Raw genomic sequence first — 12,943 nt, 5'->3', positions numbered from 1 at the left:
TGAGACGGAGTCTTGCTCTGTCTCCCAGGCTGGAGTGTAGTGGTGTGGTCTCAACTCACTGCAATCTCCACCTCCTGGTTTCAAAAGATTCTCCTGCCTCAGCCTCCCGAGCAGCTGGGACTACAGGCATGCTCCACCACACCCAGCTAATTTTCGTATTTTTAGTAGAGACAGGGTTTCATCATATTGGCCAGGCTGGTCTTGAACTCCTGACCTCGTGATCCACCCTCAGCCTCCCAAAGTGCTGGGATTACAGGTATGAGTCACTGCACCCAGCCAATTATTACTTTTTAATATCTTTACCCTAAAGTGAATTCATCTATCTTGGTTCATTTTATTTTCTAATTTGGCTTATCTCTAAGCACTGATTTAGTTTTCCTTGACCAAACATTTGTTGAAAAATTCTACTTAAATTCTAAATAATTTATCTTCAGAAAAAGCTAGTTTGCCTCCTTTTAAGGAAAAAAAATCAATTATTTTATATATAATTTGTTAATGTTTATTTTTATTCCAATTTAGTGTTCATAATACATACTATTAAAACATTTACTTATATTAATATTAAATATTACAAATTTAATTTCTTTTTTGCTAAAAGAAATTATCCTAGAATATAAATTGAAATATTTGAATTAATTACATGTTTTATTTTCTGATACTACATTTTTTAACATGAGAGAGGCAGTATGGTTAGGGTGGCAGGAGTATATTGACCGTGGAATCAGAAGACTTGGTTATCTAGAATCATCTCATTTACTGCCTAATTATGTAAGAAAATGTTTATGTTGGCATCAAAATAAAGGGGTAGTATCGGCTTCTTTGCAGCAGATTCTCAAATCACTTTGAAGTTAAAAGTGACTTTGAAATTAAAGTTTAAATATTATTTTAACATAGGTTCTAAGCACCTACTGTAAAACAGTCACGGATTCAGATGTTAACAGTGTATCTGTGAATAAGACAGATATCTTATGGAAGGAAGTCTTACAGTGCTTACATTCTTGCAGGGAAATGGGAATCATTATAAGCAAATAAACATAAAAGAGTAAGGTAATTTCATATACTAATAAATGTTATGAAGAAAATAAAAGAGAATCGTTGGTCAGAGAAGGCTTTGTTTAAGTGGTGAAGCTTGAGGTTCGTCCTAATAATGAAGAGTCAGCCATACAAAGATTGGGGAAGAACATTCTAGGCAGAGGAAACAGGGACAAGGGCTTGAGGTGGGAAAGAAATTGACCTTTTCAAGGAACAGGAAGAGCAGTGTGACTGGGGAATAGTAAGCCAATGAGAGATTAATAAGAGATAAAGAAAACCTTTTCCCAAAATGTATTCATCTTGAGATTTAACAGAGCAACTCTAAGACATCTTTTCTTCTACTTAATATTTGAAAACTTAGCCATTTCTGGTCCTCTGTAACATTTTGTGCTGTATACAGTGGAAAGCCATTAGATAGTTTGAGCAGGAGAGTAATGTGAACTATTTGCATAAAAATTGCTTTGTTCACTTTTTGGAGAATGGATTTAAAGTATGTGGGAATCGGCAGGCCAAGGTAGGAGACAAAGTAGTTCAGGAGAGAGATGATGAGAGCTTGGAGTACAGTGAAGGCAATGAAAGTGGAGGGTAGAAGATTTGTGATTCATTTTGTCATAAAGTCTAGCACGTTTGCCAAAAGTTTGGATATGGGGAATGAGGAAGGAGGAGTAGGAATAACTTGTAAGTTTCTTGCTTAACCATACATTGTCTTTCACTGAAATGAAGCAGTTTGGGAAAAAGATCAGATTTACGAGGGAAATCAAGTCGGATGCAAATGAGGTAGGAGGTTTTTAGAGAGTTGGTGGGGGGAATCTATTGATTATCTCAGTTCAGTTTAAAAGACATTTATTGAAGTCTCTGTATGCAGAGTTTTGTATAGACCCATTAACTGCTGACTTAATAAATTCATACTTGCGATACCATGTGTGGAACATCTGTTAACCAATAGTGTGAAAGGCAACTTCAGGGGGAAAATAGAATTCTTTTAACCAAGAAATACATAATGTGACTTTATGTCATTCCTCTGTCTTCTATGATTTTTGTTTCAACCAAAATATTATTTCTTTTTTACTAAAGCACATTGTCCTAGAGTAGAAATTGAATTATATGACTTAATTACATGTTTTATTTTCATTCAACGCTGAACAAAGTTCCTGTTTTCATTGAACAGTTAGGGGGAATGAAGGGTGTAAAGACATACAAGGAACAAGCAAATAATTTTAGATAATTTAAAGGTCATGTCATCAAAATTGGAAAATATGACAGAGTTGTAAATGATGGAAACCTTATTAAATATATGCTTTTTAAGTACATGGGTCACACAACCCAAATATATGGCAACATATGGGTAACACAGGCACTGACACATATAGATAATTAAACTATAGGCTTTGCAGAGTTGTCGCTAATAGCTTCATCTGCTATCTGCACATGCCTAATTGCCTGAAATGAATCCTGTGGATCCAACAGGTTTTTTATATTTCGTATCTTTTTTTTGCTTTCCGAGATGGAGTTTCACTCTTTTCGCCCAGACTGGAGTGAAATGGTGCTTACTGCACTCTGCCTGGAGTCTCAGCTCACTGCAACCTTTGCCTTCCAGGTTCAACTGATTCTTCTGCCTCAGCCTCCCCAGTAGTTGGGATTACAGGTGTGCGCCACCACGCCCGGCTAATTTTTTTTGTATTATTAGTAGGGACTGCGTTTCACCATGTTGGCCAGGATGGTCTGGAACTCCTGACTACATTTCATACTTTTTAAAAAATTTATTTTACTTTAGGTGTATACTATATCTGGCATTTCTCCCTGTTTTCCTCCCCACCCCCTGCTGTCTCTCCCCTAGCCCCCGCCAACTGCCCCCAGTCTGTGATGCTCCTCTCCCTGAGTCCATGTGTTCTCATCGTTCAACACGCACCTGTGAGTGAGAACATATGGTGTTTGGCTTCCTGTTCTTGTGTCAGTTAGCTGAGAATGATGGTTTCCAGATTCATCCAAGTTCCTATAAAGGACATGAACTCATAGTTTTTTATGGCTGCATAGTATTCCATGGTGTTTATGTACCACATTTTCTTTGTCCAGTCTATCATTGATGGGCATTTGGGTTGGTTCCAGGTCTTTGCTATTGTACACAAGGCTGCAATGAACATACGTGTATTACATTTCATATCTTAAGACCATTCTGCTTCTTTGGATGTACTGCTTGCAATTCTGCCTCTTTGCCTTATGGCCTGTGATACTTTTTAAAAAAATCTTTGTTTTTCACAGCAGTGCTCCTTGTCCTAAAATATGTTGAAATTGTGGAATCAGAAGTTTAAGACTGCCAGTTTGGAAACGTTTCTTACATGTTACAAAATGATCTTATGTAAAATGAATGTTTTAAATCTTAACGTTTCTCTAGATCTGTTTGGGTTTAGATTGTCTTCTCTCCTTACCTTATATAATCATTATGTATTTCATGTGTATGAGAAATAAAAAATAAATGATTGGGCCCTAGGAAAAAAATCCTTTTTTTGATAACAAAGTAATCCTTTTAATGTGTATATACTGCTAGTGAAATATCTCATAAGTAGCTGCTTCTTGTAAGAAAGTAAAGTATATTTGTAGCCTCTTTGTGTAATTGAAAGAAAAGGTTTTAGTTGACCTGCAGAATTATACATCAGGGCACCTTTTCTGGTGAACAGGGAGCTTTGTTCAGAGATCAGGAAAACAAGCTCTTTACTGGGCATTTTCCCTAAGGCAACATTAACTTAATAGATATTTTCTTTCTATAATTTGCTTATCTTTGTATTTAAGTTTGGAAATAGTAATATTCATAAATGGATAACTTTGGTTATAGTATTGTTTCATGCTTTCATGCCATTTAAATGATTCATCAAGATAAAATATGTTATTGTTGTCAGTAAAATTGGTTAGAATAGTGCCCTGAATATCAATAGCTCTGAATTTCGAGCCTCACCAGCTCCAGTGACTTCAGTATGTGCTTGAGTAAATCAGCTAATTTCTCTACTTCTCAAATTCTTAAGTGTTGTGATTGAAAGCTTATTGTTTTGTTTTACCATAAATTACTGTCTTTTTGGATTTTTAATGCTTGCCTGTTATATCGACCCTTTGACTTAATTGAATATGGTTTTTTATCTGGTGTGTATAATGCTGTGTGTATGTGCATGTGGATAAATGTAAATTCTCCTGCAGGAAGAACATCAGATTCTTAATCAGTAGGATACCTTCCCCCTCCCCCCCCAATTTCCAAGTCACTCTTCTAGTTCCTTGATCTCTCCCTTTTCCTCCAATTATCTAGGAAACTAATAGCTTATTAGGTTTACTTTTTTCTCCTTACCAGGCCAAACTGTACTGTCTGGTCCCTTATTTTGCTGCCACACTTGCCCTGTGAATCCCTTCAACTTTAAATTAATTTAGAAATACAATTTAGATTGCCAAATGCAGTTTTGGAGATTGATGCCACTACAAATTAATGATAAAAAAAAATTTGTCAGACTCATCAATTTTATTTATCTCTGGTCTGTGTCCTCATCCATTCCTTTTTACTTCTTTAATCAACTCCTGAACAAACCCTGCCTTTCTTGCTCTCAACAGATTAATTTGCTTCTGTTTCGCCAAACAGATACGATTCTGTATGTAACTGGAGATGATGATCCCAAGTAACTCTCTTATTTCTCCTCCATTCAAACAAACTTACTGTAGCTGAATCCATTCTCATTTTTTAATTGAAAGGAAAAAAGATCCTCCTTCTCTAAAGCTAAGTTTTCTGCTTCCTATGTTACGTATTTTTGACTACTCCTTCCTTCTAAAGTTTAAATAGAATATCTGGCCGCTTCTTTGACAGTACTCTTTCTTACTTTATGTGTATCTTTATTTCTCTATGAGGCCTTTGTCAACCATCCATTTCTCTCTCTTTTTTTTTTTTTTTTTTGAGACAGAGTCTCCCTCTGTCGCCAGACTGGAGTGCAGTGGTGCGATCTCAGCTCATTGCAACCTCCGCCTCCCGGGTTCAAGCGATTCCCCTGCCGCAGCCTCTCGGGTAGCTGGGACTACAAGTACGTGCCACTATGCCCTGCTACTTTTTGTATGTTTAGTAGAGAGGGGTTTCACCGTGTTAGCCAGGATGATCTCAATTTCCTGACCCTGCGATCTGCCCACCTCAGCCTCCCAAAGTGTTAGGATTACAGGTATGAGCCACCACACTTGGCCCATCCATCCGTTTATCTTCCTCAGAGTACCAGTATCATCTTATCTTCTGTATGCATTTTGTGAATATTCTCATCTCAAACCTTTGCTGTTGACACCAAAGCTGTATCTTTATTTCTAGCCCCGACCTCCCTCCTTTATTCTAAAATCACATTTTCAAGGGTGGACTACACTAGAATCTCAGTGTAAGTTTGTTCAAAATTTTACTAATTTTCTTTTTGCTGTGTTCCTTGTCTTGAAAAATCATGCTGTATCCACCTGATTTATTTAAGCCAGCAACTCAGACGTTACCCTGAATCCCTTCCTCCTTACTCCCATTCATGCCCAACTGCTTTCTGTCTCTAGAATTAGTCCTGTCTTCTACTACCTGTGTAGTTTAAAGCAGTTGTTCTCAAGTGCATAAGACCTAGTATCCCATTTATGTAATATTCTCTGTAACACTTCCTTACTATTCTAAAATGATAATAACCTACATTATTGTTAAAAATTAGTGTAATATCTTAAAGGAGATATGTAAGAAAAATATTGTACATTTTATATGTTATGTAAATGCTTAGGCACAATGGTATTAGAAAACATTGAAGAATTTATTATGCATTTTATGTTTCAGTATTTAAATGCTGAGACATGATACCAGAAAGCAATGAAGAGCAAAAGTTTGTACATAATATCATCGTGCATGTAATTGTTAGAAGTGCAAACGGTTACAGATGTGTTATATTTGTGATTGGGATACCAAGATCACTATGGGTGTCTGATCATCAGAAATAACAAATGACTCTTAGAGAATAGTGCAAAAATATTGCAGTTTAAAATGGAATTAGATTCTAAGTGCTCAGAATTATAAACAGGTATTTCACCTAGTTATATATTTGATAGATATTTGAAAGTTGTACAGTATGCAAGGATAATTCTCATCTCCAGACCTGACCCATTAAATGCCAGTAGTATCTCCTGAAACTTTGAGACAACCTAAAGTGAACCTACAAAATTCCAAAATACTGTAGCTAAAAATAGTTAGAGTATACCTATTGTGTTTGGCATGGAATGTTGCAGTGGTTTCCAAATTTGGCTCTATGTAGAATCACCTGGAAAACCCTTTAAACATACAGCTTACTGTTCTCTACCACAGACACTTATTTTGTTAGCATTCTTGGATTAGGAGTCTGGGATTTCTAAGCTCCCCAGATGATTCTTGCTGAAAATGTCTGGCACTGATTAAACACGAAATTATTATTGCTTTTTAAATTTCCTGCCTTCCTTCTGAAGTCCTGACCATTGACAGTCATTCTAAACAGTGTCAGGTACATTTTGTTAAAATATGACTGTAATCATAGCCTCTTCTCCTTCAGGAATCCTTTATTAACTATTTATATTTACTCTTGGCAGCCCCTGAGAGTAGCCTGCTGGAACAGAGTTTAGAGAGTAAAGAATCATGATGTCTGCATGCTAAAGTCCAAATTACTAAATTTGAATATCCAGCCTTTCCAAATTTGACAGCCTACATTTTTTACTTCTTGTGTCCAATTTGCATAAAAATATCGTTCCTGAAAGGAATGATTTAAAACCTGGCAGTAACTTATGACAGGGCTTGGCAAACTATGGCCTGATGGCCAAATCCAATTTGAGATCTGTTTTGGTAAAGTTTTATTTAAACACAGCCAGTCTTACTCCTTTACATATTGTCTACTTTTATGTTAAAATGACAGAATTGAGTACCTGCAGTAGAAAGCAATCTGTCTTGCAAATCCTGAAGCATTTAATATCTGGCCCTTTACAGGAAAAGTTTGCTGACTCTTGACTTAAAAGCTATTAGAAGCCTAAATTAATTATAATCAACACCCTCATGTAATCATGATTTGGATGCTTATCTCTGAAATCCAACATGGGGTGGAGAAAGAATATGCCTCGGCTTTCGAGTCCTGAAGAGGCTGACCTGGTTTTGAATTTTTCCTTAGTCATTTAGTAGGTATCCATCTTTGGTGCCTCAGTTTTCTCATCTGTAAATTGGGACTAGAGGAACTCTTCTACTTAGGAATTTGAAATTCAGAGTTTTCATAATTTGGAATATAGTTATGTACCAGAGAAAAATGATATCAACTCAGACCTCCACCAACAAGTTTGTAGTTTTTTGTTTTGTTTTTGTTTTTGAGGAGTCTTTCTCTGTTGCCCAGGCTGAAGTGCAGTGGCACAATCTCGGCCCACTGCAGCTACTGCCTCCTGGTTCAAGCAATTCTGATTACAGGCGCCCGCCACCACGCCCAGCTAATTTTTGTATTTTTAGTAGAGATGGAGTGTCACCATGTTGGTCAGGCTGGTCTCCCAACTCTTGACTTCAAGTGATCTGCCCGCCTCAGCCTCCCAAAGTGCTAGGATTACAGGTGTGAGCCACCACACCTGGCCAAATTTGTAGTTTGTTTGGGGTCACTGTTGGTAAAATGTATTCTATTCAAGGGAGCTAACATATCAAGTGCTTCATATGTGGTAGTTACTAGGTGGAGGTGACTAAAAGACTCCTCTGGGGCAGAAAAGATCCCAGGATGAAAACCTCATTGCCAACCTCAGCCTAATGATTGATGCAGTTTTATGCTTTTATCTCTAGATTTTAAGCATTTTGAGACTGGTACTGTGTATTCTATTACCTAAGTGGGTACAAGATTCAAATCGTGTGCAAATATAGCTTAGCTTTTCCCCAAAACAGTAGAGTTGAAGTGATTAAAAAACAACTATCTAATAAATTGCTTCTTTCCAAGAAACAGGAAAGCTTACTTTCAATATGTTTTCTTATCTAAAATGTTTGAGGTCACCTGATTCAGTTCTGAGCTAGATCCAGAATTTAATTTTTGACTGTCAGATAATTTGTTTTCTTGGCCACAATATATTTTTACTGGATATGAAAAATTTTTAGTTAATAGTCAAGGCTGACTGGTTAGTTAATTTGCTTTAAGTAAAGCATACTGATTTTGTCGAGGTCAAAAATTTTATTTTCTGACTAGTTATATTTCTTAGGAGCTATTACTGAAATATGTATCAGCAGATCTCATTAAGTACAAGAGCTACAGGATGAGTGTGTGGGTCACTAGTTCAAATTCATCACCACTGCAGTAAACCCATCAACAGTTAAAATATCAGTCTGAATTTCAGATACAGTGGATGGTATTGTGGATTATGAGAAGTCCTTTTAGATTTCAGTGGGAACTTTATTAATAACTTGTCTTTTCATTAATATAGTTTGTTTCTTGACCCACCTATTACCTTCATCCTTCATTATTTTTGAATTATATTCAAAAAATATAATATTAAATATACTGGTATTTAGATCTTACATTAGGTCATATCATGTATTTCCCAAACTTTATAAGCTTTGGCTGAGGCATTTATTTTTTTAAAGTACCCAGACTCCCTCTCCCTAAAATTTTGATTCAGTGATTTGTGACGGAGCCTGGGAATTTGTATTTTTAAACAAATATCTCAGATCATAAATTTTCTTTTTTTGTTCTTATCATTAGAGAAGTTTACTTTTTTTTTTCTTTCTGAATTTTCTTAACATTTTAATAGGATAGTCTTGTTCTATCCTCTGTACTTAGTATATGTTATTTTGTACCTTATATATCTCATTTTATCCTTACATAGGAGGTGTCCTTCTAAATTAAGATATACATATCTTGCTAAATAGAGGTTTGATTTCCAGAAACTTGATATTAATGACATTTCTTAAATACAAATTGATAAGCAATGCCTGTAACCCTTTAGCTATGCATACTTCCCATTATTCACAGTTGTATGGTTTTAGTAAATGTACTTTCATATTGGTTTATCAGCATTACTTTCTGAATCAGTATCTGTAGAGTTTTTCTTAGTTTCTCTCCATTGTAGTGCAAAGTAATTCTTTTTTTTTTTGAAAGGAGGGTGAGTAGTAGGGAGATAGAGCTCTCCTGGTGTGCTAGCAAATAATGACATATTTGTTTAATTGTACAGTCTTATATACCAATATAGTTTATACTGTGCAGTTTCAAATTTACAGATTATTCATCCTCTACCCCAGTTCCTGTTATTCCTGCACATTTGACCTTTTGCCTTAGCAAAGTGACACATTTTTAGTGTCCTGTGCAAACTAAGCTCCATTCCCTATTCTAGGCAAAACTTTTTCATGGCACCCATCTGTAATGCTTTGTCACCTCTCCTTTATTTGCTTGAAGGCAACCCACTAATCTAGGACTAGTTAGCCTAAGTCCTTCTGGTACGCTTTTCTCAACCATTCTCACTGATCAATTTTCTCAAAAGTGCTATAGCATATGCCACTCTGAGGATTTAATAATATGCTGTCTTATCAATTATTATATGTGAGCATTTTGGCTGTCTAATTAAACTGCAAGCTTCTATTTAGAGTGGGGTTCATATCCTATGAAAAGAAATTCTTAGCAGAATCCTTAGCACTTAACATCACATCCTTTTGGTAGTCTGACGAAATTCTAATAATTGTTTTAACCTCTTAAGCTAGTCAGGTAAGATGTTACTTTATCTTTAATCCTTTGTAGCAAATAATTATCAGTTAGTTATATAGAGTTAACAATAGAGTCACAAAGTAAGAATTACTAATTTTGAACTTCAAAATGTTTAGGGAGGACAGATTCCTTCCATAAAGATTTTACTAATCTTTTTATCCTTTGCCAATTCTTTTGGCCTATCATTTTACCAACAAACTTTTTCTGCTTTTAAGAACCCTGTGCCATTGATCTGTCTCACTTTTTCAGTCCTTAGAATATAGACATCATTGGATATTGTGACTGGTTTTCAAAGGTGATCCCTAGGCCTACCTGCATCAGAATCATCTGGAGTGCTTATTAAAGTACAGATTCTTAATGCCCCTTTCCCTGAACTGTGCTGTTTTTTGTATGTATTTCATTATGTTCATTTTTTTTCCTTTTGCCAGACTGCTCTCCCTTCTATCGTCACCACCATTAAAATCTTTTCTGTTATCTAAAACTCTGCCCATTAATTGTAGATAGAACTGTTTTAATGTAGTGACTTAGGAATATAGGCTATGAGTACATACCACCTAATTTGGAATATTGGCTCAGTCACTTTTCCAAGGTCTCCAAGTTAGTTACTTAAAAATATTTCTGTACTTTAGTGTTCCTTTGTATGAAATGGGGATAACAATGTATTTCATAGTGCTGTTTTATGTGTTATATTAATATTTGTGAATTCCTCAGAATAATGTTAGTACGTAGAAAGCACTTAATAAATATTAAGCTTATTGTTGTGATTTCTTCCACTTTGTAGTTCATATAAAATTTTATAGTAACGTAACTGGTATTCTTACCTCTTTCTATTAGATTGCAAGATTCTTGAAGGTAGAGCCAGCCTTATTAAGTTTTCTAGTTTTAAATGGATTTTATATAATAAAGGATGTTCATAAATATTTAAGAATGAAATCATAGGAAAATGGCAAACTATAATAAGATTATTTTTCAGAACCTATTTACTTAATATAAATTATCTAAAGTAATTTAATATTTTCTCTGTATTTCAGGAATTCTAATGAATCATTGATTGACCAGCACTATTTTACCAGTTGGAATGAATTATCAGAAATGGGCATAGTACTTTTAGATCCAACATGTAACAGATGGATGTTACTCCTTGCTGAATATTTCTTTAAGCCAACACTGTTTTGATTGTGTAGGATCTTTATCTCTTCATCTTTGAATTCAATTACTGGAAAATAAAAGGAGTTCATGTAGTTTTTGTCCAGGCTTGAGTCACCATGAGTAGTAGTTTAGGAAAAGAAAAAGACTCTAAAGAAAAAGATCCCAAAGTACCATCAGCCAAGGAAAGAGAAAAGGAGGCAAAAGCCTCTGGAGGTTTTGGGAAAGAGAGCAAAGAAAAAGAACCTAAGACCAAAGGGAAAGATGCCAAAGATGGAAAGAAGGACTCCAGTGCTGCCCAGCCAGGGGTGGCATTTTCAGTTGACAATACGATCAAAAGGCCAAACCCAGCACCTGGGACTAGAAAAAAATCCAGCAATGCAGAGGTGATTAAAGAGCTCAACAAATGCCGAGAAGAGAATTCAATGCGTTTGGACTTATCCAAGAGATCTATACACATATTGCCATCATCAATCAAAGAGTTGACTCAATTAACAGAACTTTATTTATACAGTAACAAATTGCAGTCCCTCCCAGCAGAGGTGGGCTGTTTAGTAAATCTCATGACACTGGCTCTAAGTGAAAATTCACTTACCAGTTTGCCTGACTCTCTTGATAACTTGAAGAAGCTGCGGATGCTTGATTTACGGCATAATAAACTGAGAGAAATTCCTTCAGTGGTGTATAGGCTGGATTCTCTCACCACTCTTTACCTTCGCTTTAATCGTATAACTACTGTGGAAAAGGACATAAAAAACTTGTCAAAACTCAGCATGCTTAGCATTCGAGAGAACAAAATTAAACAACTACCTGCTGAAATTGGTAAGAGGCCTTGGATTATTATTTGTAGTAGTTGTTATGCTAAATAATTTTGAGTGCTTTTTCATGTCAAAAAATGCTTGATATTTGCCTAAAAACAGCTTATTTCTAAATTACAACTTTTTTATGGTTTACTTGATTCCATTTTCAGCACTGTTAATAGTATACAGTTTGAAATTGCTCCACAAACTTAAGTGGGTCAGAAAATAGATGTAATTACATCTTTCACAAACAAATCTAATCTTCTTTAATTTTCATCGGAGACTAAGTGACTTAAAGAAAAGATGTTTGCCTAATTTTCAAGTTGTTGCTGTCTGTTTTTAAAGTATCCGTTCATACAATTTTATTAGACATATTAAAGCTACATTTTCTCATTCTGGCTTTTCCATCTTTATGTGAAAGATGTTTAAATTCACATCACTTTCTACCTAATTTACCAAAAAAGGTTGACAATCAGAGCCTTATGAATGAGCAGTGTCATAAGAAAGCAGAACTTTTTTTTTTTTTTTTTTTTTTTTTTTTGAAAGTACTAACATGTTTATTAAAAATAACACAAGAATTTAGGAGGGTAGAAGAAAAGTCACCTATAGTAAATGCAACACTATTAGTATTTTGGTAGATTTCATTCCAGTCTTGTATATAAAGCTAACTTGTACTGAAACAAAAGAAACTCTTTTTTTTTTTTTTTTTTTTGAGACAGAATCTTACTCTGTTGCCAGGCTGGAGAGCAGTGGTGCAATCTTAGCTCACTGCAATCTCTGCCTCCCTGGTTGAATTGATTCTCCTGCCTCAGCCTCCTGAGTAACTGGGACTACAGGCATGCGCCACCATACCCGGCTAATTTTTTTTTTTTAGTAGAGACGGGGTTTCATCATGTTGGCCAGGGTGGTGTCCATCTCTTGACCTTGTGATCCACCTGCCTCGGCTTCCCAAAGTGCCGGGATTACAGGCGTGAGCCATGGTGCCCACCCAGTCAGGAAATGTTTTTTAAAGGCTGGTAGTAGGAAAAAAAAATAGGGCATATAGACAGACATGTGAACGTGTCACTTAAAAAAAATATTAGTTGTTCTGGCATTTTTAATTAATGGAAATATATTCTCAAACATTTGGAATATAGTAATCCATTGATATCAGTTTTGAAAAATTGATAAAGGTTTTGCTGTTGTGGGCCCTCTTTATAAGATTTGTAAAAATTGTCATAAAATGTTGATTATGAAACTTCTTAAAGGAAGTTTTCTTTT

At 35.5% G+C, this 12,943-nt stretch overlaps 1 protein-coding gene across 4 annotated transcripts in view; it reads left to right on the top strand.

Annotated features, from left to right (window-relative positions):
- The window catches only part of SHOC2 (SHOC2 leucine rich repeat scaffold protein), an 89,606-nt gene that overhangs the window by 35,149 nt on the left and 41,514 nt on the right, over positions 1-12,943 (top strand). For all 4 annotated transcript variants that reach the window (XM_017499676.2, XM_017499678.2, XM_037728233.1 and 1 more), the window contains exon 2: positions 10,769-11,705. In XM_017499676.2, the coding sequence (XP_017355165.1) occupies positions 11,003-11,705 (703 nt within the window). In that variant the 5' untranslated portion in view covers positions 10,769-11,002. The remainder of the gene's footprint in view (positions 1-10,768; positions 11,706-12,943) is intronic.

The sequence above is a fragment of the Cebus imitator genome, unplaced genomic scaffold (genome assembly GCF_001604975.1).
Source record: "Cebus imitator isolate Cc_AM_T3 unplaced genomic scaffold, Cebus_imitator-1.0 Scaffold259, whole genome shotgun sequence".
NCBI classification, from domain to species: domain Eukaryota; kingdom Metazoa; phylum Chordata; class Mammalia; order Primates; family Cebidae; genus Cebus; species Cebus imitator.
This window is presented reverse-complemented; position numbering and strand designations above follow the sequence as displayed.